The 23,875-nt window shown below is 49.0% G+C and overlaps 1 protein-coding gene across 1 annotated transcript in view; it reads left to right on the top strand.

The window, feature by feature from the left end:
* Positions 1-23,434, top strand: part of Hr38 (Hormone receptor-like in 38) — a 37,494-nt gene extending 14,060 nt beyond the window's left edge. The window contains exons 3-10 of the mRNA XM_065425846.1: positions 10,994-11,307; positions 11,370-11,894; positions 16,079-16,253; positions 16,741-16,870; positions 17,682-17,842; positions 19,481-19,680; positions 20,250-20,428; positions 20,809-23,434. Coding sequence (XP_065281918.1) covers positions 10,994-11,307; positions 11,370-11,894; positions 16,079-16,253; positions 16,741-16,870; positions 17,682-17,842; positions 19,481-19,680; positions 20,250-20,428; positions 20,809-21,065 — 1,941 coding nt within the window. The 3' untranslated portion in view covers positions 21,066-23,434. The remainder of the gene's footprint in view (positions 1-10,993; positions 11,308-11,369; positions 11,895-16,078; positions 16,254-16,740; positions 16,871-17,681; positions 17,843-19,480; positions 19,681-20,249; positions 20,429-20,808) is intronic.
* Positions 23,435-23,875: the final 441 nt, after the last annotated feature.

Below are 23,875 nucleotides of genomic sequence, written 5' to 3' on the forward strand. Positions count from 1 at the left end.
CCTCCATTTATCCGTTCCCATTTCCTCGCTAGGCTGCGCGAGCCCTGAGAGGTAGTCTCTACGTTTGCGCTGGAAGGTCGTCCTCGCGGACGCCTCGCGCTGCTTATCTCCATTAAAATGCGCTCAGGAATAAGAATAGGGAGCCGGGACTGGAGAGGGTGCGGCCGCCGACTACGCAGGTGGGTTCACATCGCTTCGGACATCAGAGGTTTCACTATCGTTCTAAAAGAAGCGCATGGCTATCGAATGTTTACGTTGCCGCGGCGACGATAAGTTGAGCTGAAGTGAGAAATTCCATTCCCAGAACGTCAACAGATAAGCGTGCCGCGCACGAGTGCAGAGCGAGAGGTGTCACGCGTGCAGCCAGCGGGCGGCCGTGCCTGCTCGAACGCGTCCACTTGCATCACGCCGCGAGCGCTCGCCATGGAGTCCGCCCGCCACTCGAGGTCGCACGGAGCGCTCCGCTAATCGCCGCCCTGCCGACACCCGCCTCCGCTTCACAATTTACCCTCTCCCCTTTCTTGCGGCGGAGTCGCTTACGAGCGTGGTTCACCTTATCTACGCTTCATTCTACGTCCATTTTTGTCACGCTGAGTGCTGCAGAACTCCGAGCACTCGGACAACGGACGATCGTGTTGGTGACGACAAGCGATAAACAAAAGACACTTGTTGCCGAAGACGGGACACGTGGGTCGCAACCCTGCATTCGACCACAGGCTAAATGTGCGCAGTCCTTTCTTGCGCTTCAACAGCGCGTAATAGTCCATACACTCTTAAAAGAGTTGCACCCTTCGGAGTGCATAGTTGTCCCACAACGATAATCGTCATCTGCCTTGCTTGCGTTTCCTTTCTTCAAAACGCTGCGCTCGTTACTTTCCTGGCAAGAATGCTCTGTCATGCTGATAACGCGCATGCCGTTCGTGACTGGGAAGTACCTGGCTCGCAGCGTTTAAGAAAGGAAATGCGGACAAGACATGACGATTATCGTTGTGGGACAAGATACCACCCAAAGGGTGTAAACGTTTTTAAGAGTACACCCTAAAAAAGTTTACACCCTTTCGGGCTTATCTTGTCTCGAAACAATAATTGTCATCTGCCTTGCTTGCGTTTCCTCTCTTAAAAACTCGGCGCTCACTACTTTCCTGTCGAGAATGCTGTGTCAAGCTGATAACGCTCAAGCCGTTCGTGACTATACCGGGCTCGCAGCGTTAAAGAAAGGAAATGCGGGTAAGACACATGACGATTATTGTTTGGGTACAAAATACAACTCAGAGGGTGTAAACGTTTTTTGAGAGTGTAATATTCAGAATGGCATGCAAAGGTTTTACGTGCCAAAATCACGATCTGATTATGAGGCACGCTGTAGTGGGGTGCTCCGGAATAATTTGGACCACGTGGGGTTCTTTAGCGTGCACCTAAATCTAAGTACACGAGTGTTTTCGCATTCCACCCCCATAGAAATGCGGCCACCATAGCCGGGATTCGATTCCGCGACCTCGTGCTTAGCAGCCCAACACCATACAGCCACTAAGCAACCGCGGCGGGTTGCAGCCTCGTTGCCTAACCGTATATTAGGCCGTATGGACTTTTTTTTTTTTTTGTCGACTCGCTTTAGTCTAACGGACAGGCGCTCGTCATTATTTAATTAAAAACAAAGTTGCGCCCTAAATTTTTTAGAGGCGCTTGCATTAATAGATAACGCCGAGTATTAAACAGCTCAACAGTTTTAACGAGCAAGCTAATTCCACTCATGCCTACAAACTAATAATTTATAGTTGAACTCGAACAAAAAGACTTAGAAAAGCGCATCTGATGATCTGTTTTATTTGAATTGGCACGGGGTCTGTGCCTTAATTCTTTTCCTCGTGACTTGTCGAGTTCAACGATAATTTTGCCTTATTACGCCTATCATGACCAGATAGCCGATGCGGACGCGGTATATGCACCATTATATACTCCATAAAACTTACCAGGAATGTTTGCACCTGATCAGTCAAAGTTCACTGACGTCTGCTACAACGACCTGTATCAGTTAACACTCATTAACTTCAGTTCAACGCATCACGATGCTGCGCGAAAAGCTGTGAGTGGCAATGATCTTAAACTCACGAAAATTACTTGTTTATCTTCTGGAGAGTGTCACCTATCGCTACATTGCAACGCGCACACTGCATTATTTGGTTGGGGCCCCCGCAGTAAGATTTTAGAAAACCAATCGCTCACGAATGCGCGTTAGGACGGCTCATTGTTGACGACTGAATGTTCATTTCGGGTGCGGCTTCGCATTCCTGCACTTACTGCCTTCAAGCAGCGTGGAAAATAACTATAACCGGGCGTGAGAGCCAGTACCGTTTGAGCTCCCGCCAAAGCTGGATGTTAACGATAGAGGGATCAAAGATGTGACGACAACCGCCTCGTTGTCGTCGGCGGTTTGCAAAACGTCTCCACAGAGGCCACCGGGAAGGCAGGAGGTGCCCGCGCCCGTGCATCCGCGAAGGTCCACTCTCAGGGAAGTAGGAGTGTTCTCGAAGCCCACTCTCGAGCAGTAGGGGTGGAGGCTGCCGTTTCATCTCTCCCTCCCTCCATTTCGTTGAGCCGCTGAGTTACACCCCCGAGACAGCCGGCCCCGCGCTCTAGAGCAAGCCGCCCTCGGAGACTGCGCCGTTCGAAATGCAAAAGAAACTAACTTCATTTTTCTTTTTATTTTTTTTTTCTACCAGCACCGTCCCACGTTGGCGCAACATTGTTTGCTCCCGGCGAGTGGCTGCTTCACCACCCTACGTAACCTGTACGCCGGTTTGTGATTGGCTCGCAGAGGCAGTTTTCTTTTCAAGGCGGTTGAGAGGCAAGACGCGGCTGAGACTGATGAGAGCACCGGGGGTAGAACAGATGGTACCCAGCTTCTCATTTCTCGTAGCTTGCCTCTCTCTCTCTCTCTCTCTCTCTCTCTCTCTCTTTCGAATAGGGCGATGCGGGCTTGACAAGATAATGCGCACCCATAAACACGGCAGATGTCTTATTCGAGACTGGGTTATACCGCGTGTGGAAATAATATTCAGCGTGGCACTGCATCGTCGCATAAGAGGTTCGCGAATGCAAAGCATGGTCGCTATAGCCTGCGTGCACTTCGGCACGACGCTGTATTAAACAGCTCCACACAAGCAACGTTTTCGTGGCAAAAGATTCCCAAGGCGATACATGCGACGAAACACTTGCCTTATTTAGACTCGCCCAGCTGCACGAGAACGCGATCTCGTAGCTCGGGGCTCGCCAAAGCCGGCAGGGGGAAGCACATACCAAGAGCCTGTGTTGCACGCAGGTGACGCTCAGCTAATGCGTCAGGGAAATTAGAATTTGTCGCCACCCACTCACAACAGCTTTCATCACTCCCCTTCCCCCCTCTCGCTTTCTCTTAACTCCCTCGGATTGCTCCCACCGCTCAACTCGTATCCTTCTTGTGATTGATAGCTCAATTGTGGCTCCTTTCACGTGGTTATGCGTTTTCGACGGGCGTGGTAAATATTTGCACGTCCGTCAAACGCTCATTTTCGTGGCATTTAGCGAGCGTCGTCGCAGAAGCGAGAAGCGACTATACACATCACGTGCTTGCGCATATGGTCCTTGTAGCCGAGGTTGTTTACCTACCTACTCGCCGAAGCATGATCCGCGCCAACTGCGGCGCGCATATAACTCGGTTTGCAACCTTGAAGACGTCTAAACGTGAACGTGAGCGCGCACGTTCCTCGTCTCGGGTCAGAGAACAATTTCATTCCTCGTTAACCAAATAATCGTTCTGCCAATCAGACGTTAAACATGAGTTCTCGGAGAGTAGAGAGGAATATATATAACAGTTCTTTGAACCGAGCGCTACTTGGGAATCAGGACCGCTCGAGTTGGTCCTGCCAAACACTCGCTGACAGGCTTCAAGCAAGCGGTCAGTCTTTGTCAAAGCGCGCCAACGGCATTTCCCTTCTGGCGTTGCAAGACAGTCTTATAGCCGACTGTGGATATCGCACACATGAATTGCAAGATAAAGTTGAAATTCACCGTATTACGACGAAACGGAGCAGTCGACAGTTACGAAAGTATGCAAGATAGATGCACGCGCTAAGCAGCAGGCGGGCGTATTTCATTGTGACTCGGAGTCGCGGTAAATGCGATGAAATGTGATAAAGATCGACTACACGCACAAAATCTCTATGGCCGTAGAGTTCCCCTTCGTGGAAAATTTTGGCCGGCGAACGAACTTCGTGCATTGCTTGGAACTTCGCCTTTCCCCTTGAGAGACGCAAGTTGAAGCATTCGCTCTGGCGATCTGTTAAGCGCAATATCGTTAGGTTCACACACTTTTGCAAACGCCCCTCAAATTGAGTGACGTCATTCTAATGCGCGTGTACAGAATAGGATAGATTCATTGGCAGCCACAAAACCATTCTACACTGGTGCGAGAAGCGTCTTAATCTGGCTCTGCTTTGTGTGCTTTCAGATCAGCAGCAGCAGCTTTATTATTATTATTATTATTATTATTATTATTATTATTATTATTATTATTATTATTATTATTATTATTATTATTATTATTATTATTATTATTATTATTATTATTATTATTATTATTATTATTATTATTATTATTATTATTATTATTATTATTATGACAGCCGAGGCTGCCTACCATCGTGATCTGATGTGTCGCAGTGCGCCGCACTGTGACTTTGACGGACGCGCATATTCGCGACTATAGGCTGTCGTCTTGGATTACAACTGTCACCAGCGTAGGAAAGGGAAACGTGACAACGCTGTTCGGTGTGCCTGTACTGGGACTGCCTACTCACGCACTGAGTTACCTGCTGTACTGCAGGTCACGCCTGAGCAGAGGCAACCTACGCGCTATTTTTTTTAGCTTTCCTCGTGCCCCATGCTCCGCGTGTATGACCAGCTGGGCCCTTCACCTTGAGGGACCCAGCTGATGTCACCCATCGCTTTACTCATGATTGTCACATCTCCCGCGTCGGGCGGTGTTTTCACCGCATTCAAAGGGACTGTACACGGTTGAAAGCCATGGCCTTCGCCAGCGTGAATTAATGGCCAGTTTCACTGGATACTCTATCAGCCAAACTTCTTAATCCATCGCCCACGGCTCGTTGTGGTCAGGAGCCTTCCATGCATGACCAAAGCAGCACAGCATGGCCGTTTGCGCGTCGCGACGTTCCTCGCGGTCAAAACTTGTACCGCATCCACAAAGCTTTCCAATCGTAAGGACCGTTCGTCATTGGGGGAGATGGGGGAGAGGAAGAGAGATAAGATAGAGAGACACACACGCACACAATCACAGCACAGGATGACTTTCAACACCATGAACACCAAATAAGGCTAGATCTCAAAAGAGGCATCATTGCTTACGCGAATATGCGTACTGACCATTGTCCTCAGTCTAATTAAGTTAACTACAAGACACATACAAAGGAGCTCGTTCGCCCCAGTTCTGCTTTAACCGTACCACCTAGAACCTAAAACTTTCTAATATCATTACTTCATCTAATTATCTGCTGCCCTCGACTCTGTGCAGCGCAAAAACTCCCGATCAAAAATAACGTACAGCGCGGAAGACAAGGACTGCGAAGACGACATACAGAGCGCTTGTCCTTGTCGTTCGCGCTGTACGTTATTTTTGATCATGAATTACCAACTAGCTCAAGCAACCACCCTAGTGCAAAAACTCCGGCGTGGAAGTTGGTCTGCGCACTTTTTACGCGTCATTGTAGGCAAGTGATAAATGAGAATTAACCATTAATGTGGCTATTTGGGCTCGTTGGTGATCCATTAAGATCAGTAGACATGACAGTACTGTATTAACCAGTGCTGAATGAAAGCCGCGTACATGAACTTGTATGACGACATCACAGTGGATGTGAGAACACCTAGCCAATGCACTGGGGCAAAGAAAAAACAAAGAAACGAAAAGTAAGAAGCAGGGTTCTCGTAGATAAGCACAGGTATAGTGACATCCGAAATAATCGGACTGAAACTCGAAGCGTTGAATCTCAAGCATTTCCTGCATATTGCTCGTGTTCAGCCTGGGTAACCTGTTTGACGAACATGCAAACATTGCCGTCAGCGTTGGCCGTATTAAGGTTGTTTGGTTATTTGTACATTGTTTCAGAAGGATTTCAAATACGGGATTGTTTCAGAAGAGGTAGTATTCTTAATATAGCTTATCTTTCTTACGCGTATTCCCATCAAATTTTCTTACGACGTTACAACCATGCAGCGTTCCATTTAATGCGTTCTGCTGCTACAAATGCGACGTGGCGTTGGGAGATCCACATAATGGAACACGTCGAGCGCGTACGAAAGACCACGAAGGCTAACAATGCAGTAACGTTTAGTTGTTGCCTTACCCTTTAAGAGTAGACATTAGGAGATAGTAAACGATAGCAGAGTTTTTACGGCCAAACTTGAAGAATTATGAAGACCTGGGAAAGGCTTGCTCAGCTCGATTTGTCATTATCAAGCCTTAATGAGACCCTGTATTTGTTCAGTGCAACTTGTGTAAAGCTGGAAATCATTTGCAGACGGTTAAGCAATCTCCCACTTTGCCTCTGTGAGTGTAAAAGCGCATGGGCATGACGGTTCAATTCCCTCGATCAATAAAGGCAACAGTTTACCGAATCGAACAGTTTCGAGCCGTTGGGGTTTTAGACGCAAAATTCCTGTTTAAATATCATTCAGTGAGGGCCAAGGAACGTTTACCATGTTGTTGCATGGTTTCTAGCTTGCTTGCTACGTTTATTGCTCTCATCAAAATAAACTCATTAACATTATCGTCGTGTCGCGTGCTATTGGTGTCAGTTGCCTACATTTGATCTGTTACCGTACAATGGGTCTTCCGTATTAGGACGAACAGGTTAAGTGGACTAAATTTTATCCTTAATGAAAACGATCGACCGCTGATGTTCACCGTAGAAAACAGCGCACCAGCAGACACTGGATTGACGGTAGAAACGGACACACGCGCTTACCTCAAACTTATTATTAAAGCCGACTAACACACACACTCTCACACACACACACACATATATATATATATATATATATATATATATATATATATATATATATATATATATATATATACTGAGAGAAAGCATAAACACTCGCCCTGTCACACACCTTGCTGGTGTTCAACCATACACAGGCGTAATGAGTTGTCATGTGAGGGTGGCCTGCATTCATTTGAGTGCCATAGCCGTACCAGCTTATCAGCGCATTCCCATGTGGCACCGAAATTGCAGCGCAGATAGGAGATGGCTTTGCTGCAATCAGCGCCGCGTTCTTAGCTGGCACATTGCAGCGCTCACGTCCGTCAATCGAAGCAGGGGGCAAAGGAGGACATTGAGAACAGCGTCCAGGTGTGCACACTTTACAACTTCGTGTAGACCTGTACAGTTAAATGCGCGTTTAAGACGGAAATGGTGTCGCGTCGTGCAGCGCCTACGATTTCATTAATCCGCAGACTCAAGCAGAGATTCGCGTGCCACTCTTAGCAGGAGTCCTCTGTTTGCTCGGTTTGTTCACCCTGTAATTGGCATTCCTTTTTTCTTTCTTTTTTTTGGCACTTATCAATGACGCAGGAGCCACGACTGCCATAACGAAAAATTCACTTGCAGTGCAGAGCTCAAATATATACCAAACGGGAGCACAGATGAAATACTAAAAGGTAATGGATACACGTTGGAAAAAGGCTCGAGGCAGCTAAAAGTTCGGCGTCTTGCGCTTGCAGTTCTGCGTGACATCGGTTTGCTGGGAGCTTGATAAGTCACTTTTGTGTTGTTTTGATAAGTCACTTTTGTGGTGGAGTCATTTTCGACCCAGCTCGTCATGCTTGGGCGGCCTATAACATCATCTCAACCGCAAACACCAAAACCAATTGAAATTCTGATGAGACGGGAAAATAACGAATACACTTCACTCAAGTTTGCCGAAGCCAGAATGCACAAACATTTTCAAGATTCCGGAGCCATGTTTTATGCGTGCACGTCTGTTCCGACAGGCCTTCATGCTGCGTACGGTGGATCCCTCTGTCCGCAAGCTGAGAGTACACGTATAGACCGGACGTTGTTTGTATCGGTCGTGTCTCTTTCCCTTAAGTTACCCGGGAGCCATCGACCGAAAATTTCACGTTCATGCTCTGAAATGCCGATGGTCGAGTTAATGATTCTGTTCAGGTTTTTTAACGAGGGCGATTGGCCTATGTGAACGCCTGTGACTTGCTCAGGCCCTCCGCGTGCGCGAGCCCATCGCGTCTTTCCTGCCCCCCCCCCCCACCTCCCTCTCTCTTTATCATCTTTATATTCCCTCTTTCCCGTCCCCCAGAGTAGGGTAGCTAACCAGACGTATTTCCGGTTAACATCTCTGCCTTCTCTCTTTCTTTCCTCCTCCTCATTAACCATAGGCTAGCAACTAACTGAACAATGTACCAAGAAGCATCAATGCGTTTCGTCGTCTACATATTTTTGAGGTTCTTTGCTATAGTTTCTGCAAAAAAATCTTAAAGCATTATATTAAGTCTGTTCGCCGATAGTTGTCCTCATTCTGTTAATCTCGGTCTTTTCCTTATTTATTTCTCCCTTATCACATCCTGCTGCGTTGCTGCGTACGTAGCGCTTGCATAATACTACTACATGGATGGGCTTGCTTTTTGGTTCATCTCTTTCTCTAATAAAAGAGCGTAGTGCGCACTGAAGCTGAGTGTTTGTGCATGTCTCCTACTTCTGGACACAATGTACCAATCTACTGGTAGCAAAAGTAATCTTTGAAGCTGTTGATTTGTATACTTTGGCCACATGGGTTCGTATACACGCATATATCGGTTCGTATCTACACGAAAATACCTGCGCTGTCTGTCAATACTTACTGTAAATCGTGTCCAGCCATCGCTTCTTGTGGCGTCTCTCGTGGAACAGTGTCATATTGACAGACACATACAATAACGGGTTTGGCGACGGAGGGTGGAAATCTCGAAGTGCTTTCCTGTGTGATTTCCGCGGGCGCTTTGTTCCAGACAGTGTTCATATCTTGTCTCATTCATTGCTGCTCCAAGTGGCCGCTAACATTCGCGGTTCAGGGGAGAACGCTGGCTCTGGACTCGCTTGCATCACACTTAAAACCATCTAAAAGCCTTCGGTCGTGTGAACATGAAGCACTCGACAAGACTGAGTGTCTCTTTAGATAGGCGCTCCCCACTCGAGACCTGCCTCGACGGCGGAACATATAGGCGTGGCGCTCTAGGGGCGTACACGAAGCATGCCCTCACTTCTCGGGGAATCGCAAAAGAGTCAGATCAAAAGGAAGTGAGCGGGCGATCGGCCGCGCCGGGTGTACCTATCAGATGGCGCGGAATGGTATCCGGAGGTCGCAGCCGAGCGGGAAAAGGTTCAGCAAGCTTGGATAGCCAGCTTTGGATGTTTCCGTTGAACCTGTGTGCGTATACGCGCCGGTTCTCGCCGTCCCGCTCTCCCTCTGATTACTGTTTCCGCTGACCATTACGGCGTCACACGCGTAATTTGCATTGGTGTACCGCTGTTCCACACCCACCAACAACGGCGTCTGTCGTGTTTAATGCGGACGCGCGCTACGGGAGACGGAAGTCGTCCAAGGCGCTACGCGCTCGCCCTGCGGCAGCAGCGGCTGCGCGCAGATGACACGCCGAGGAGACGCGTGGCCCGATCCCTAAGGATGAAGTGCCTCGACCTCGTGTCAGTGTCATTTCGCGCGCATGCGGCGAGGGTGCGTAGCGCGCTGCTGAGTGGACACGGAGCGCTCTCTCCCCACGGAAGCAAGTGCCGGGGGAGGCGGATGGCACCCCATTGGCGCCGTTGACGTTGGTCTCCGCGTGACGTACAGAGTCGGGCGTGTGCACGCCCAGCACCTGCTGCTGCTCGCCCTGACCACGTCTAGCCTTTTGCGGATCGCTCGCTGTGCTCGCGCCCTTGCCTGTGGACATGCTCTCCCCCACCGCGCGCCCTTCCCTTCTAGCCCTCTTTCCTCGTCATGACATGCTCTCGTCATTGTCTCTGGCACCTGTGAACCGCGCATCACCACTGGACATGTAATCCTTGACGCGACCGATTATATGCAACCCACGGCTGCACTCGTGTTCATTGCGAAGACAGACTGCCGCGGATGGAATTGGACGCGGCTCTTAGCATCCAAGGCGCCTGGCACGGTCTCGTACGCAGAGCTCACGTAAGGCTCCAGAACCACTAGTCATGGGGTGGCGGCGATCGGACCCGCGCGACTGCCACGTATCCACTCGGCCACTGGCCGCGCGCGCAGTCCGACATTCGCCTGCCAGCCGTTCATTCGTTTTCATCCAGCTCTTAGCTGTTGAGCTGTTGAGGAGGCACGGCTGACGACGCGGGGGGTCTCGCGCCATTATACTTTGTGTATTTCGCTCGCTCTCCCTTGTTTCTCGACGTATTTCATGCAACTTTTTTATGTGCTGAATGCGATTTGTATGATTGTGGATCACTTGCATTGGGTAAGCTGCGTGATTAAGCAGTTGTATTTCGTGCTTCCTGCGCATGCATACCGGCGTTCAGTGTGATCTTGAGTTGCGATATTGAAGTATGTGCTCGCGCATTATTGCCAGAGTCATGTGGAGCGTACCATGAAGTGCCGTACTATGTTGGAAGCGCTGCGGAGAAGGGAGCCCACTGGCCCTCTTCTCCGCAGCGGCCGCTCTGCAATGCTTCCGGGAGCTGCTCGTAGACTCTCCAACCAAATTCGCCTTCCCCATGCGCGTTTCGCGGCAGAGCCATTGGCTTCGTGGGTTGCTTTCGAGCAGCGCCCATTGCAAGCGCGGGAAAAAAGCGCACGGGCCGGGCTCGGCCGAGGCCTGCACTGAGCCCGGCCTGTGCGGAGTTGGGGTGGGGGGGCCGCATTGCGTTGCCGGCGGACTCACATTGGATCGTCCGCTGTTCGTTTGCAGAGCGCGGCGTTAAGTTCCACAAGCAGCCTCTTACACGCCGACTACCTCTCATCCTCGTTCACAGCCGAGGAATCGTTATCGCTGAGCGAGGAGCTCAAGCTCCCCGGTCTCGATTTAGTGGGAGCGCAGATTCCTTCTGAGGTATTCGGCAGCACCGTGAGAGAAGTCTCCTCTTACCAGGAGATGTTCCAGTCGGGCTTCCCGGTGGTCAGCAGTCCTTCCCTCACCGAGCAGCCGACACCTTTGACTCCCTTGAGCATTTCACCTGCAAACCCCTCGGCCCTGCCCAGCTTCGAGGAGACGTACTCGCCCAGGTGGGTTGTGCGCGCCACTTTTGCACCAGCCAGACTCTTCATCAAAAACCCCTTGCTTCCAGGTACAGGCGGGACATCACACACTCCGGCGTGTTTTCCTTCAAGTTCGAAGAGCTGCGCTCGGACACCGAGCTGCCGGCTGAGGCCGGTAGCCCTGAGGCCTACCAGGTGTCCGTGGGCGGCTTCTCTCCTAAGCCTCACGCGTCGACCAGCTATCGGCCACCGTTCACGCCGCCACCTCCGCCGCCGCAGCCGATGGCTGGCCCCTCCCAGGAGTTCTACAAGACAGAACCGCCGTCGTACCAGAGCTCAAGCTGCTATGTGCAGTATCAGGCTGAGCAGGAACATGCCAAAGCCGGCTTCTCGGGCTACCTTCACCCGTCGCCACCCGTGTTCCAGAAGGGACTCGTGTTCCCGGGACCTTCAGAAAGCTCCAGCTTCAGCCTCGTTTCGGCCGGTTCCTCGTCCTCCCTCGCATCGTTCCCGGGCGACCTGACGCCGCCACTGCCCAGCCCTGGGGGCACGTGGCCGCAGGCCCGCAAGCCGGCGCTCCTCAAGGCCGCCGCTGCCGCTACCAGCGAGCCAGGGTAAGTCTGGCTTTGGTGCACCCGCATCATGTTTCACTTGCTGCTCGAAACCGCTTTAACATTGCGGTAAAACAGTACACAGTCCTTCAAAAGCTATGCTGTGGGCTCTAATGTGCTAGAGCGCTAGGAGTAAGAACGCACTTGTTTTTTACTAGGTAGGCTACTCAGGCGCGCCAGAAAACTGTGGATGCTTTCTTTATACTGATAAATTTTGATTTTATCGAATGCCTATTTTACCCGGCGCTTTTAAATGGACTTAGTGGCCAGTTAACGTTTCCAGTGCTCTCTGTCGTCTCTATGCATCATTAATACCGTTGTTTCAGGAAGCAAAGTGCCGCACTAAATGACATTTTCTGTCGTACGTCCGCAGTTCGCCTTGTGGAGTAATGTAATGTGTGTTTCCGGACTCTCATAGTATGTGCCCCCTGTCTTTTCCTATCCTGTTGGTAACCGCTGAACTAGCGCATTTTAATCATGAGATTGCTGCTGCGCCATCAAGATTACTTCGGCACCTCGAGACTTTTGAGACAAAAACTTGCTTATCGTTCAGGTAAAGCGAGTTCAGGAATTTACGCTGCCGTTTTTCAGGCACACAGCAAATTTTAGGCGCTGCGCCACAGGAGTTCGCTCGGAACGCGCATGCACACTTTCTCCTGTGCGGGCAGAAATCCATCCTGAATTGGTGCGCTGTGATTATGTGGTAAAGACATTGCCGAGAACATAATCTCTCGGCAGTTAAATGCATCCTTCCTCGCATACTCTGGTACCGCTGTATAAAGTCAAGCGCAAGGCCGAAGCGATACTACACGCCGTAAACAGCGGCGCACAGCGGAGTCTGGTTTCTGTGGCTCGGACGGTGGCGCATTGTGTGCAGCTGGTTCGAGAAAAAAAAATGATGAATAGCCGATTGGACAGTGACGACAGACAGATCTATACTGTTATTTTGCAAGCAAGTCTGCGCTTGCGCTAGTTCTCTTTTTTTTTTTCGGTAACATGACACAGAAGAGTGCCCAACGGCGCCTTTCGATTGTTCGCTGGGCGTCAAAGGCACTCTAGACTTGACGTGTGCTACATACAAACCTCTTCATCACTGTTGATGGTGTGTCGACATTTGTGAGGGTGGAGAGTTCTGTTAAACTGCATTTACCAATGGAGTCAATCATTTGACCTGGTCACCAAAGAAAGCCTTATTCGTGGTGCTATTGGGGCTTTGCGAGGCAGCTGCCGCAGGCCGCCTTCCGCGCAGCCCTTCGAAAACGTAATCATATCAGTGGCCTGATCCGAGCCCACTTACTTTTCTTAAAGCGCTAATTTGTGGACTCTGTATTACGCAGTTCCACAGCAGTGCAGTAAGGTTCTGTGAAATGTAAATAAAATGTCAGTGACAAAAAACGTCTGAAATAGTGCATCAAGACTATTTCAATCCTCGCTAAAACCGAATTACGGATCACTAATTCCGTATTGCTCGAACTCTTTGCAAAAAGCAGCTCGTTGACTTTGCTCTTCTGCCCTAAAATTGATATGTATGGCGCTTGTGTTCACGTCGCTATTGTTTTTAATATATTTACTACAGATGGGAAACTACGACGTAAAAATTTGAATTTCATTTATGAGCCCGGCCAGTGGCGACAGAAAGAAGAAATATATTACTTTCGTTGTCAGGTTACCATATATGATCGCCTTCCATTGCACAGTTTGTGTACCGTGACGCATCCGGTCCTCGTCAGAATTTCGAGACGGCCGCAGTTCAGCGTTCATAAAACGGCCATGAGCACCGCACCGTTGGAAATTAAAGCATGACCGTTAACAAACATACCCTGCGCGAGCAGGCTATATAGCGAATGTAGCGAATCCACAAGGTTGTCTCATGTATATAGGAGAAGGTAACCAGTAATAAGTGCGCCACAAATCTCAGGCTTCCGAACACTAAAAGAAAACTCATGGTACGCGAAGGTGGGCGTACGAACACAGGAACGGGCAGCAAAGTGTAAACGTCTTTCCTGTTCTTCTTATGTTCTTGTTTTGCACGCCTGCCTTTCAGTGCCATGAATTCCAACCAATGTTCCCAGCTTTTTGTCGCTCTGACAAAACTCCGTCCGTCCTCAGTCAATGGGTTGCATTCAGTTCACTTCAATATTTTCTCCTAAAATCACTCCATCTAGATCATTTCCTGTAAATCATGTCCCAAGAAATCAATCGCATTGGACATGCATGTTCTCAGGAATTGCCATAAAAGAGAGCGGCGGAAGGGCTATCGCGGGGTCATTCCTTGACGTGTGCGCTTATTCTCATTCCTCAGCTCTTTTGCTATAGTAGTTAGTGCTTTAGCTCACGCGCGAACAACAAGCAAACCTAACTGTGTAGAACGTCTTTTTCTTTTCTTTCTGTAGTGCCAAAAACAACCGAGTTAGTGCGTCAGTTCCCCTATGTCAGCATCGGACAGCTTGTGACGAGCACAACTTTTTGTGATCGCATTTTGATAAGGTCACATTCTTATCCGTGCACGGCAGCCGTCTGCTCTCGCTGGAGAAAAAAAAAACGTGCCCTCACTCTCATCGCTATAGTGAGGGAGCGGCTAGTGGAAGGCGAAACAACTCTGAGGAGAAAGACGAAAGCGCCAAGAAGTGACGTCCTCTTTCTCCTGCTGTGACGTCATCCACGCTAGTATATGAATATAACATTCTCATGGAAGATACCAGTACTTAAAATATAACTGTGATACTTTTATCACGGGATTGTGGAAGGAGTACGATTTTTTTTCTGCAGCCTGGAACACTAAGAACTCGGCAAATTACTTGACTGGTCAGTTCACTGGAGCAATATTCAAAAAGCTACCCTCCTCAGAATTCAGGGGATTATTAACTAGCGCCACACCAGTAACAGACTAGACAAGCCGCTGTTCGTAGCATTTGTTCGCTTATTCTTGTAACCATAGGGCATGGATACGCTCGGTGGCGCCTTTTAGGTGAAATATGCACGAAGCAAACCGCCCATATTACCAGATATTTCTGTCATTGTGATGCAGTGTATATACGTCACTTCCTATGGCGGTCATTTCGAGCATTGTTTGGCCGAGTTCCTATGGTATTAGTAGTGTAGAAAAACAAACGCCATACGCTGCGGGGTTTTATAGCCTCGGAGATAGGCTGGTACGTCGCAGTAGTATAGCTGTGGTAGTCAGAATGCCTCTACAGACATAAGGCAGTTGTATTTTTCCGATTACCTTTCGGTGTCAAGTAAGCGGTAAGAGCATTGCAATCTACTCACCATCGAACAAGTGTTTACATCTCGGCAATGGGACTGTCGATTCCGTGCTACCTCTGGCACAGCCCCTTCATGCTTCATCATGTCGTTGTCGTGCACTTCCTTTTACACGCAAAGAGCGAAGTCAGTACCGGCTGTCCTGACGCGTCGTTCCTACTTTACTGTGCATTCCACGTGGCAGGATTTGGGCGGCTTAATTTCTTGCTGCTGGGAGTCGTTCTCTGGCTTGCATGTTCGTATAACTGTGTTTGTTTCTCTTCGCAAGTCAACGGGTCGGAAGTATGTCTTCTTCTGAAACCAGAGTTTACTCACAGAGTTTACTTCTATATAGTATTTAAAACAACTACCATGCTCTAATAAACTGCAAGCTGCTAATTGCCTTGTCTGGTTCTAAAGTGTACGGCTACTTGCATAGCCATGCTGTGTTTTGTCATTGAGGACGGTTATTTGCTTTAGGATCCTTCCTGGAGCAACTTAAACGATAGCAAAGCAGCAGTAAGAACAAATTTATTCCTTTCTTTTTCTTTTTGATGCTACTGGAATAAAAACGCAGGTCAACGCATATGCAGATCTTCGTCGTAGTCTCTAGTGAGCAGGATCAAATTACGGATCAAAATTTACGCTAACCACTGGTTCTTGGTTTATGATATCATGCGCGTTTATTCTTGCAGCTAACAGAGACTACTTCCCATAAAGAACTTGTGTTTTTGAAAGAGCAGAAGAAGAAAAAAAAATGGGGTGGTGTCAATATTTCTATTTTGTGCTGCGTTACCTGCGATGACATTTCAGTTTAGGAAAGCGTGGGGAAAATAAAAGGGAGCCGGGATTTAAACGGGAGGATTCGTTACCTTCTGGTCAGAGTGCTTCGATGCGTGGCCGTGTTCGCATTGATTGATGGACGACGCGTGCCCCGTGCGCAGTGGACGGTTGGCCCCGCCGTCGGCCCCCGGGACGCCCCCGGCATCGGGATCGAGCGCGGCCTCGTCGCCCCCGCCCGCCACCCCGTCCTACCAGCTCTGTGCCGTGTGCGGCGACAACGCCGCCTGCCAGCACTACGGCGTCAGAACCTGCGAGGGCTGCAAGGGATTCTTCAAGGTACGGTTCTGCGAACGCGCGCCGACAGCCATCTACCGCGGTATACAGACGACGCTCACGAAAAGGAGTTCCACCATCTTGGACTGTTAAGCATTCCGAATGTGTGGACGCACCGAGAAAAGGGCGTAGCGCTGGCTACTCCTTTATCGGAGAGTAAACTGTTTTTCCCGTGCTTGGCTCCATTTCCGAGAGCTCTCGTGCAACCCGGTGGCGTAGGAGTATATTTCCCTCTAATTGAGCACGATCCGAAATGTAGCCATGATTTAGTCATGTAATTTAGGAATAAACAATCGCATTTGTTCTTACATAATTAACTGAGATTACTAATGACTTAATTATTGGCCAGTTGGCCGTCATAGTTTCTTAAATTCCAATAATGCAACATTGTACCGCCGTGTTTGTCTACGCTCCATTTCGTCCTATTCTTTGCGCTCTTTCCTTCATCTTCAAATTACATTTTCTTATTTTAATTATCTCTTTTGTGCAGAGGACAGTTCAAAAAGGAGCCAAATATGTGTGCCTTGCTAACAGAGACTGTCCAGTCGACAAGAGGAGAAGAAACCGCTGCCAGTTCTGCAGGTTTCAGAAATGTCTCGCTGTCGGAATGGTCAAAGAAGGTAAGCGGCAATTTTCCTTAGTTTCAGCTTAATTAAAGTGGCGTTACTTCGTTGCGTTAAACCACAAGAACAAGTACTAACACGCTTTGCAGCCTGCAAATTAATAATATCCTTCGCCCTAAGTAATGTTGTTGATTGCTGTGCCGTGTGACAATTTTTGTCAAAAAATTTATATGCAAGTCTTTTCTATGGAGTAATCACTAGCCCCTAAATCTATATTACTGCCGTTCTATCTCCCTTTCAAAATATATTTATACTTTTCCGATTTATTATCCGTGCTTTATTTTGTATGAGTATCCCTCCCCCATTTACAAAGATGTGTGCTGGTGCTGCAGTAGTATCTACGCAAATGAAAAACTAATATCTTTATTCCCAGCATTTCAAATGTGTTCGTACCTATAGTAGAGGTCGTTAAACCCCCTTTTTGTCCCGAACTATATCACTATCACAGACAACAACAACACGCCACCCACCGCGATAACTTGGTGCATTTGTTTCACTATCTTTAGTATTTTGTGTTAGTCATTTTGGGCAGGGGAAGCGATAAGCCGTCATTAAAGGGGCATGTAACGATGTTCATGTAACGATGTTCATGTAACGTGGGAAATATGTTGTGGAATCCTTTAAAACTGCTTTCTTTCGGGGCTCTACAGAACGGAAGTCAGAATCGTGAGACCCTGCAATGCATGTGTACCGTATGAATAGCATTACATTGCTGATCCTTTCGGTTTCTCGTGGAAATCTTGTATGCTGGCTTAGCCGGCGTGTTTCGTTCGCGATCGGTTTCGTTCACGTGCTGCGCTTCTTTCAGTTGTGCGGACGGATAGCCTTAAGGGACGACGGGGCAGGTTGCCTTCGAAGCCCAAGAGTCCCCAGGAGTCCCCGCCATCGCCGCCGGTCAGCCTCATCACGGCACTGGTCAGGGCCCACGTGGACACCTCTCCAGATCTCGCCAACAGGGATTACTCGTTGGTAAGCCTTCCTTCGCTGCTGCTGACGATCGTTAGCACGCGGCCTGTATTCCATGGAGGCTGGAACAGCTGAAGGCCAAAAGGTGTTCGCGTACGTGCAAGGAAAAAGAAAAAAAGAAACGAGAGTCGGTCTCATTTCGAAGTCGACGCTAAATCGCCTTTTCTGATCCCTTTTTTCCATCTTTTCAGCGGTGCTGTCTCTGTACCTGTCCAGTGATCCAATAGCTCATCTTCCCTCTGATCGCCGTTGTTTAGGTGTCGAGCTAGACAGTTACAGTGTGGCGAGCAGACAGACAGATTTATTCGACATCATTATTAAACAATGTCAGGAACATGGGCAAAAAGTCGAAAAAGTGCGGCTTGACAAAGACCCATTTTCCTTTTGAATACAGGCTACTTAATTTGTACAGATCTATGTAAAAGAAGAAAGATAGAGATTTGGCATTACAGCGATTAACAATATAAAAACAGCACTTACAAGCATAGTTTACGATTCAATTTAATAAGTTGTACATATCTATTTAAAAAGATTTGGAATTCAGCGATTAAGACATAATACAAGAGCAGCACTTACCAGCATGCTTCACGGTACCGGAATATGAAGCAGCAAACCGAAGCAAGAAACGTAACTTGACAAGATGAAAATGATACAAAAATAAATCACATAACTTTGCCAATGGATTTAAGATAAGTTAAGCAGAAATTTCCTTCCTATTCATTTACATATTTTAATCACCAGCCACTTACTACTACTGACTACTAGTTTGTAGTAGCAGGTGCGAATTCTGGAGTGTTCCGTACCAAAACTACGATTTTATTATAAGGCACGCCGTAGTCCGGGGCTCCAAATTAATTTTGTCGACCTGGGGATCTTTAACGCGCCCCCAAAGCACGGGACCACGGGCGTTTCTGCATTTCGCCCCCATCGAAATGCACGCCACGGCGGGGATTCAATCCTGCGACCTCCGTGCTTAGCAGCGCAACACTAAAGCCGCTAAGCCACCACGGAGGGAAGTAGTAGTAGTAGCAGTAGTAGTAGTAGTAAACGGTGTCTGTCTAATTAGTTCTTTGAGAGATAGTATTTTCAGTCACACTACAAACTTTCAGCCTCCGCACGTGCTGGAACAGCTCATCTTTGGCTAGAGCAGCGTGCAGATAACGAGGGTCAATATATGAGAAAAGATGACACACCAGTGCTTTCATTCTCTCTATCGCTCTCTGTCTCTCTATAATATATCCCTCGCCTTCTGCGCAGCATTCAAGTCAAAGATGAATTTTCACCAACCATCCCAAATGTCAATTCTGCTTAACTTTAACTGTCAGAAGTGAAATCGCCCTAATAGTTAGGGGCCAGTGGATCGTTCGTAACAATGCCATTTTTATGCTTCAGTTGTTTCCGAAGGTGACTTTCAGTTTGTGCTATAAGCTTCGGTTTTGTCAAAGCATGCACAATTGTTGTCGTAATCAAAAGTACCTAAGCCTCAAGTGCTCATGCCAGCTTCCTCCGGGTTGAAGGCTCTAAAGCGAAACCTTGGTCAAAAACTTCACTTCTTCCTGGGCAAGGACAGCGTCGCGTTTTCTGCGCACCTTCCTTTTCGTGACCTCTAAGGGCTCTTTCTTTTATTTCTCTCCTTTACAGTGCCAGGAGATGCCGGTCGATGAAAGCCGCAGGACTGCAGCTGAAGTTCAGCAGTTCTACAATTTATTGACCTCGTCGGTTGACGTCATCAAAACGTTCTCCGAAAAGATTCCGGGATTCAATGAACTGGAGAAAAGCGACCAGGACCTTCTCTTCCAGTCTGCTAGCCTCGAGCTTTTTGCACTTCGACTGGCATACAGGTAAGCATGCTACAAGAGACACGTGGCTGGCGTCGCTTCAGCAGGACGCGCGTAACCATTGCAGGAACTCACACGGAAAACAATAGACCTAGCTTCGCTTTTTTTGGCCTTCACATATTAAATAAACTTTTCGTAATGTCGTAATGATAACAGATAAAAATTCACCTGCCATCTCCAACTATTTCAAACCAGATGTATGTGAAAAAGAGAGGTGAAGCAGCACGTTGACGTTTTATGTTGATTGAATTTATAAGTTTGCCAATGACGAAGACGATTGTCGCTGAAATAAATTTCTTGACATTTCACCTGCAGTAAGAAAGGCCGACTTAGAGGTAGCTTGTCAAGTGTTAGGTGTATCTGTCTTCATTTTTTTTTTCAGCAAGCGTCCCGTCCATGAACCTCTAAACGTTGCAGTCCAAGCCGTGGTATCCTCTAGTAAAAAATCATGGCATGCTTGTTTATTCGACAACCGTTTAAAGCGGAGATGATCTTAAGAGCAAAAAAATTCGATGCAGATCTGCAACTTATTTACAAGCTCTTCGTTCTTTTTTCAATTGCGTGCTGTGCAGGATCAGGCAGGAAGATGACGAGTTCACTTTCTGTAACGGCGTCGTCCTCCACCGAACCCAGTGCGAGAGGATCTTCGGGGAATGGTTGGCTGCCATCTTCGAGTTCTCGAGAAGCCTGCACGCCATGCAGATAGACATATCTGCGTTCGCATGCCTCGCAGCACTGACGCTCGTGACAGGTAAGTTGACCTTCTTGGCCGTTTCTGCACGCACGTAAGCTAACTGGCAAATGCTAGCATTCGAGTCGAAGCAACTACACAGAATGCCGAATAGTGGGGGAGTCTAATCAGACTTCAGCAGCAGCCATCTGATTATGCGGAACAATTGTGAAATTTACGAATACACAAAGGGCAGTCTGAAGGGTCAAGATCAGAGCGCTCACTGTTGGCCACTGATCGTGTATGACGTATCCCTTAGTGATTGCATTCCCTCATTCTGCATGTGGTCCCTGCGTAAGAAGGATTGGCAGGGTGCTGTCATCGCGAGTAGTTGTGCAAGGCTGTTCCACTTTTGCGCTGTGTGCACGGCGGTGCGCTCATGCTTCGTTCCCGCGCCGCAGAGCGACACGGCCTCAAGGACGGTGCCAAGGTGGAGCGGCTGCAGATGAAAATCATCGGGTCGCTGAGGGACCACGTGACGTACAACAGCGAGGCCCAGAAGAAGCCACACTACTTCTCGCGACTGCTGGCCAAGCTGCCGGACTTGCGCAGCCTGAGCGTACAGGGCCTGCAACGCATCTTCTACTTGAAGCTCGAAGACCTGGTGCCCGCGCCGACGGTCATCGAGAACATGTTCGTCTCCAGCCTGCCGTTCTGAAGGCTGTGCGCCCGAACATTCGCCCTCCGCACATCGGATCATCCCCTCTTGTTTTGTCCCGCGTGGTTGTTGTCAATCTGCCTTCGGTACCCTGCCGGGGCCGTCTCACAATAATGATTGTGATAGCAGTCGCGTCGTCCGTTTTTTCGTGTGTCTTGTCGAGGCGTTTCTTTGTGATCCCACCCTCCTCACTCGCGCGCCCTTCCGGCGCTTCGTTTGTGTGTTCGTGTCCTGCACCCGGGGACTAGACCGGCGACCGCGAGAGCCACGCTCCGTAAAAGTGGCCGGCGCACGCCATAGTCCTGTCGCTCGCGCACTCTCACCGTGGTATGGCATTTGTTTGCATCGCACCCGTGAACATTTTTAGAACTTGTGTATTCCCCTTTGTATGTGGCTCACTATCACCTCTCATGCGCTATTTATTTGCGTACACCCTGCGTCACCCGAGAGAGAAAGAGAGAGGCCCGCCCGGGCCCTCCATACTTACACGAGTCGTCCGTGCTCCGCTAGACCGGCGTCCTGCCGCGCTACCGTTAGTCCCTTCGGCAGAGCCCATTCTAGTCAGCCAGCTCGCCCTCTGTTTCGTTCGCATTTCGAGTCAGCGTATTCCGAGATTGAGCGCATGTTGAAGCTGAGCGCCCTTTCTTTTTGGGATATATATTCATATACGTTATATACACGCCGTACATGATATACTGGTCCCCAAGGCGCACGTGTTGAAAAAAATGTTTCTCGAGTCTATTTTGCTGTTGGATCTAGTCAAATGTTATGTGTGTTGCCCGGTACACAGAAGCGGACGGCCCGTATTCCGTGTACTGTACCCTTATTTGCTCGATATGCTGTACTCGCTTTCTATTTCTTCTTGTGGTGTCCTGCCCATTAAACGATCGGCGGTCAGTCGGTTAGCACTTGTTGGTAATTGGTCTCGCAGACCCACCGGAAAGGAAGAAAAAGGCAGAACGAGAGAGAATGCCATGGGTACTCGCTCTTGACAAGTCATGTACAAAGAGAAGAGCCTGCCTTTCGTATTTTTCTGTACAGCAGACGCGGCGACACGATACACACACGAGACCCCTCACTGCCTTCCAGCAACATTCCCCGCTACTTCGTGGCTAGACCAACTTAGTTACTGCGCTCTCGTGGATGGCGCCCGGAGAGTATCGAAACATTCCACAAGCCGTTTGCTTCCTCTGTGCGCCCTTCATTTTGCTTTCTTTCACGCTGCCTCTTCGCAAACCTGCAATCGGCTCTCACGATGTCAGCTTATTTCCTCGAATATGTTTAGTGTTCATTTCTTTGAGCTTGAGCGCATATATGTGCATATATATACAGATATAAATAATATACCAACGCGTGTACATAAGATACATACATCAAAACCGCCAGACAAACAGGCACGTGCTTTTGGCACCGGCATCTTAAAGTCAAGGTTGCTCTAGTCTTTAGACAGTTTTATTTTTATCTGTCGACGTTTTTCACTTAGATTGTTGTTGAAGAGTGCGGCTGTTTCGGTGTCTAGGGAACCAATATATGTCGATAGTACAAAAAGATACGGGAGCTGCGCGCGGAATTCCCGAGGCAAGTACACAAGACAGGTCCGGCGTCGTCCGCGCCGTGCTTGCGCCCTGCCCGGTGCTCACGCTTCAAAAGCGCCGCGGCGGTCGCGCGCGCGCGGCGCTTAACTCTAGCCTTGCCCCTGTCGTTGCCCCTCCTTGCAGACGCCAAGTCCGCCCGTATATAGCGTCGCGACTTGGGGCCTGGATGGGAACGGTAACGGTACAGCGGTAACGGTATCAAATACCCCCATCCTGTCCGCGCACCGCCTCGCTGGTGCGGTCCTGCGAGCACGTCCCAAGCGAAACCCGCCTCGCCTCCGCGAGCGACTCGCTCACGGCAGGTCGCACCGGCCGGGCCCACACACCGCCGGCAACACGCCAAGGGTGCCACCGAGGCGAATATGTGACGGGGCTCGTTCCGTTCGGCCCGTGGAGAAAGCGACCTGCATATGGCGTGCAGCTGGACTAGCGTTACGGGTGACCGGATGTTCGCCCTTGGCGGGCGTCTGCGCCGGCGAGGCTCCTGGGACCGCGCCTGCGGCCCCCCAAAACCGACCAAACTTGCATGACGTGCGGTCCCGCCGTCGTCCACCACCACCGTTCGTTCGAGTCGTTGTCCGTTCTGTTGCCGTTCGTTAGGGAGGGCATCTGCCGGAGTACTCGTTTCCGTCACCATCCCAGAAATACTGTGCTGACCAGAAGACTGTAACATGGTTCACGGTTCTCTTTGTGCTTTCAACCGCCCTTTTTATGTTGTTGTTGTTGTTTTTCTTGAAAGACGTGAGTGAAATACAGAATTTGTTGCTGTTGTGATCGTTGATGTGTCACTACTTCTCCGTCTCGACACTTTAGTGAAGAGATGGGGATTTTAGCGATTGCTTTAGGACGCTGTACATCTCGTAATAAATGTCGATGCGTATGCTATTACGAAGCTTACGAAGAAAGCGCGAGAACCTGCCACGACCAAACATACAGGGAACACAGCTGATGTAGACGCGATTCAGACACTGTGGGCCATGCAATTGTAGCGCCAGCTTTTTTTTTTTTTTTTACATTCTTGTGTCAGCAACTCAGTTTGTGAGTTTTTAAGCTCCAACACTAAAGAAGCAGCCGGAAACCTATGCCGGAGCTTCCAGCCCCACCTATTCTCATCAGTTAAATTGGTGCTACATCTTGAAATTCTTTGTTGGCCTTGCGTCAAACTGTTTGCTCACACAAAAGAAAAGAAGAGCTAAATGGTCTAATCAAGTAATT

Source organism: Dermacentor albipictus, chromosome 1 (genome assembly GCF_038994185.2).
Source record: "Dermacentor albipictus isolate Rhodes 1998 colony chromosome 1, USDA_Dalb.pri_finalv2, whole genome shotgun sequence".
Classification (NCBI taxonomy): Eukaryota; Metazoa; Arthropoda; class Arachnida; order Ixodida; family Ixodidae; genus Dermacentor; species Dermacentor albipictus.